The following is a 2,800-nucleotide window of genomic DNA, read 5'->3' as shown; positions in this document are numbered from 1 at the left end:
AGTCTATTTCATAACTGTGGGGCTTTGTAAGAAAAGGCTCTGCCCCCTGATGTAGCCTTCACTATATGAGGTACCAACAGATAACCTGCACCTAGTAAGGACTCTTGCTGCTGCATTTTGAACTAACTGGAGCTTGTTTATGCAATTATTGGAACATCCAGACAGTAAAGCATTACGCCACCGTGGCGGCATGGTGGTGTAGTGGTTAGCACGGTCGCCTCACAGCAAGAAGGTTCTGAGTTCAAACCCAGCGGCCAGCGGGGGCCTTTCTGTGTGGAGTTTGCATGTTCTCCCCATGTCTGCGTGGGTTTCCTCTGGGTCCTCCGGTTTTCCCCCACACTCCAAAGACATGCGGTTAGGTTAATATGGGACGGCCTTGGGCTGAGGTGCCCTTGAGCGAGGCACCTAACTCCCAACTGCTCCCCGGGAGCTGTTAGCATGGCTGCCCACTGCTCTGGGTATGTGTGTGTGCTCATTGCTCATACGTGTGCATGTGTGTGTTCACTGCTTCAGATGGGTTAAATGCAGAGAGGAAATTTCACAAGTGTGTGATGAATAAAGTTGTGCTTTCTTTCTTTCTTTCTTTCTTTCTTTCTTTCTTTCTTTCTTTCTTTCAATAAGCCAACCTAGAGGTAACAAAAACAAACTATTTTTTCTCAGAATCATGTAGTGACATATTTCTTAGCAATATTTCTGAGATGAAAGAAAGCTATCCATGTAATGTTATTTATATGAGTTTCAAATGAAAGACTGGAGTCAATGATCACTTCAAGGTCTTTAACTGCTGTATGTGAAGAAACAAAGGATATCCAGAGTTACTCTGTAATTAGAAAACTTACTTCTATCTGCATGTGGTACTAGTACAAGTACTTACGTTACATGAAAGGCCCCTGTAACTCCATACTCACTACCATGGAATTGAGCCCATGCATTCTAAGGCTAAGATAGCGAAGCGCTAGCTAGAATGATTTAGGCCCTGTCCACACGGCAACGGATTCAGGTGACCTCGATACAATTGCTTATCGTTTAGGCCTGGCGTCCACACGGCACCGGCATTTTGGGTGCCCAAAACGCAATCTTTTTGAGAACGGGTTCCAGAGTGGAAAGATCTGGCAACGTTGCTGTTGCGAAGTCATCTGGATGAGTAAAACGGATTTGTTTACGATGACATCACAGCCACATGACCAGCCACATGACTCTCGCGCGCCTCATTCATAACAACAACAATGGCGGCCCCCATGGTAGTAGTATTTTCAGTGCTGCAGACGCTGCTAAGTTTATTCGCATTATTGAGACAAAATTTAGAGGAGTTGCAGCGACTAGGCAAGCGGCGGAGACGCTTACATGGCCACACGCGTCAGATTCTTTTAAACCCACCACGGTGTGTAACTAGACGGGCCAAAAGAAGAAGATTTTGGGTGAGACCAGGAAGAACCAGTAGCTGGTGGGACAACTTCGTGAATGGTGTTGTCGTGGATGCAGAGTGGAGAGAGAACTTTCGGATGTCCAGAGCTTCACTTGTGTCCCTGAGTGAAGAACTTCGTCCTCATATTGAAGGCCAAACAACCAACATGAGAGAAGCAATTGGACCATTAAAGAAGGTCACTTGCACGCTGTACTACCTGAGCGACGAGGGAAGGCTACGGAAGACGGCTAACTCCTTCCGCCTGTCGCGGCAGGCTGTCTCCGTCGTCGTGAGGCAGACATGCAAAGCCATCGCTCTCCACCTTGGTCCGAAATATATCAAGCTGCCCTTCACAGAACCCGAGGCAGAGGAGCTTGTGTCTGGCTTTCACCGTGTATATGGCATGCCACAGTGTTTGGAAGCGGTCGACGGGACCCACATTGAAATCAAGCAGCCATCATCCCAAGCCATGGACTACATCAACAGAAAGGGTAAACATTCGTTAAATGTACAAGCAGTGTGTGACTACAAGTACAGATTTATGGATGTAGTTATAAAGTGGCCTGGCAGTACGCACGATGCGCGAGTGTTTGCTAATTCAAAGATCAGCGCCTACTTTAAAACCGGCAAGATTCCAGCATTGAAAAAGCGGATAGTGGATGATGAGGAACCCATCCCCATATTGCTCCTGGGTGACCCAGCCTATCCACTACTACCTTTCCTGATGAAGGAATATTCAAACGGTGGCTCCATGCCACAAGAGCAGTACTTTGGGTTATGTTTGTGTAGGGCACGCATGGTCATTGAGTGCGCTTTTGGTCGGCTTAAGGCCAGATTTGCATCCCTGAGAAGAGCAATGGACATAAACCTCAGTGACTTGCCCTATGTAATTTATGCCTGCTTTGCTCTCCACAACTACTGTGAAGAAAACAGTGAGACCATGGATGAACACTGTGTGGAGAGTGCTGTACAATGTGACCAGGAAGTACAGCCTTCCACACAAAGCAACAGTTACCTGACTGACTGTAATGAGACAGAGGGGAGAAGGGTCAGAAGAGTGATTACAAAGTTCCTTGACCCTTGAACAGTTTTTTTTTGTATGTACCACTGTAACTTCTGTTCACTGCTTTTTTAATGAACCAATCACTTTTTGTATACAGAATTCTTTAGTGTGGATTTATTTAGTATACTGTGGATATTTAGTAAACTGTGCGGGTGTTGTACATATGACTGTAATGAGACAGAGGGGAGAAGGGTCAGAAGAGTGATTACAAAGTTCCTTAACCCTTGAACAGTTTTGTATGTACCACTGTAACTTCTGTTCACTGCTTTTTTAATGAACCAATCACTTTTTGTATATAGAATTCTTTAGTGTGGATTTATTTAGTATACTGT

General features: G+C 45.5%; 1 protein-coding gene across 1 annotated transcript; it reads left to right on the top strand.

Moving 5' to 3' along the window:
- The first annotated feature begins 1,226 nt into the window (after positions 1-1,226).
- On the top strand, positions 1,227-2,489 carry LOC132871283 (putative nuclease HARBI1). The gene has a single exon (XM_060905403.1). The coding sequence runs from the start codon at positions 1,227-1,229 to the stop codon at positions 2,487-2,489; it is 1,263 nt and encodes a 420-aa protein (XP_060761386.1).
- Positions 2,490-2,800: the final 311 nt, after the last annotated feature.

The sequence above is a fragment of the Neoarius graeffei genome, chromosome 23, assembly GCF_027579695.1.
Source record: "Neoarius graeffei isolate fNeoGra1 chromosome 23, fNeoGra1.pri, whole genome shotgun sequence".
Lineage (NCBI taxonomy): Eukaryota > Metazoa > Chordata > Actinopteri > Siluriformes > Ariidae > Neoarius > Neoarius graeffei.
This window is presented reverse-complemented; position numbering and strand designations above follow the sequence as displayed.

Excerpts from the sequence above, each read along its gene's own strand:
- LOC132871283 (XM_060905403.1), top strand. The coding sequence starts at position 1,227 with ATGGCGGCCCCCATGGTAGTAGTATTTTCAGTGCTGCAGACGCTGCTA.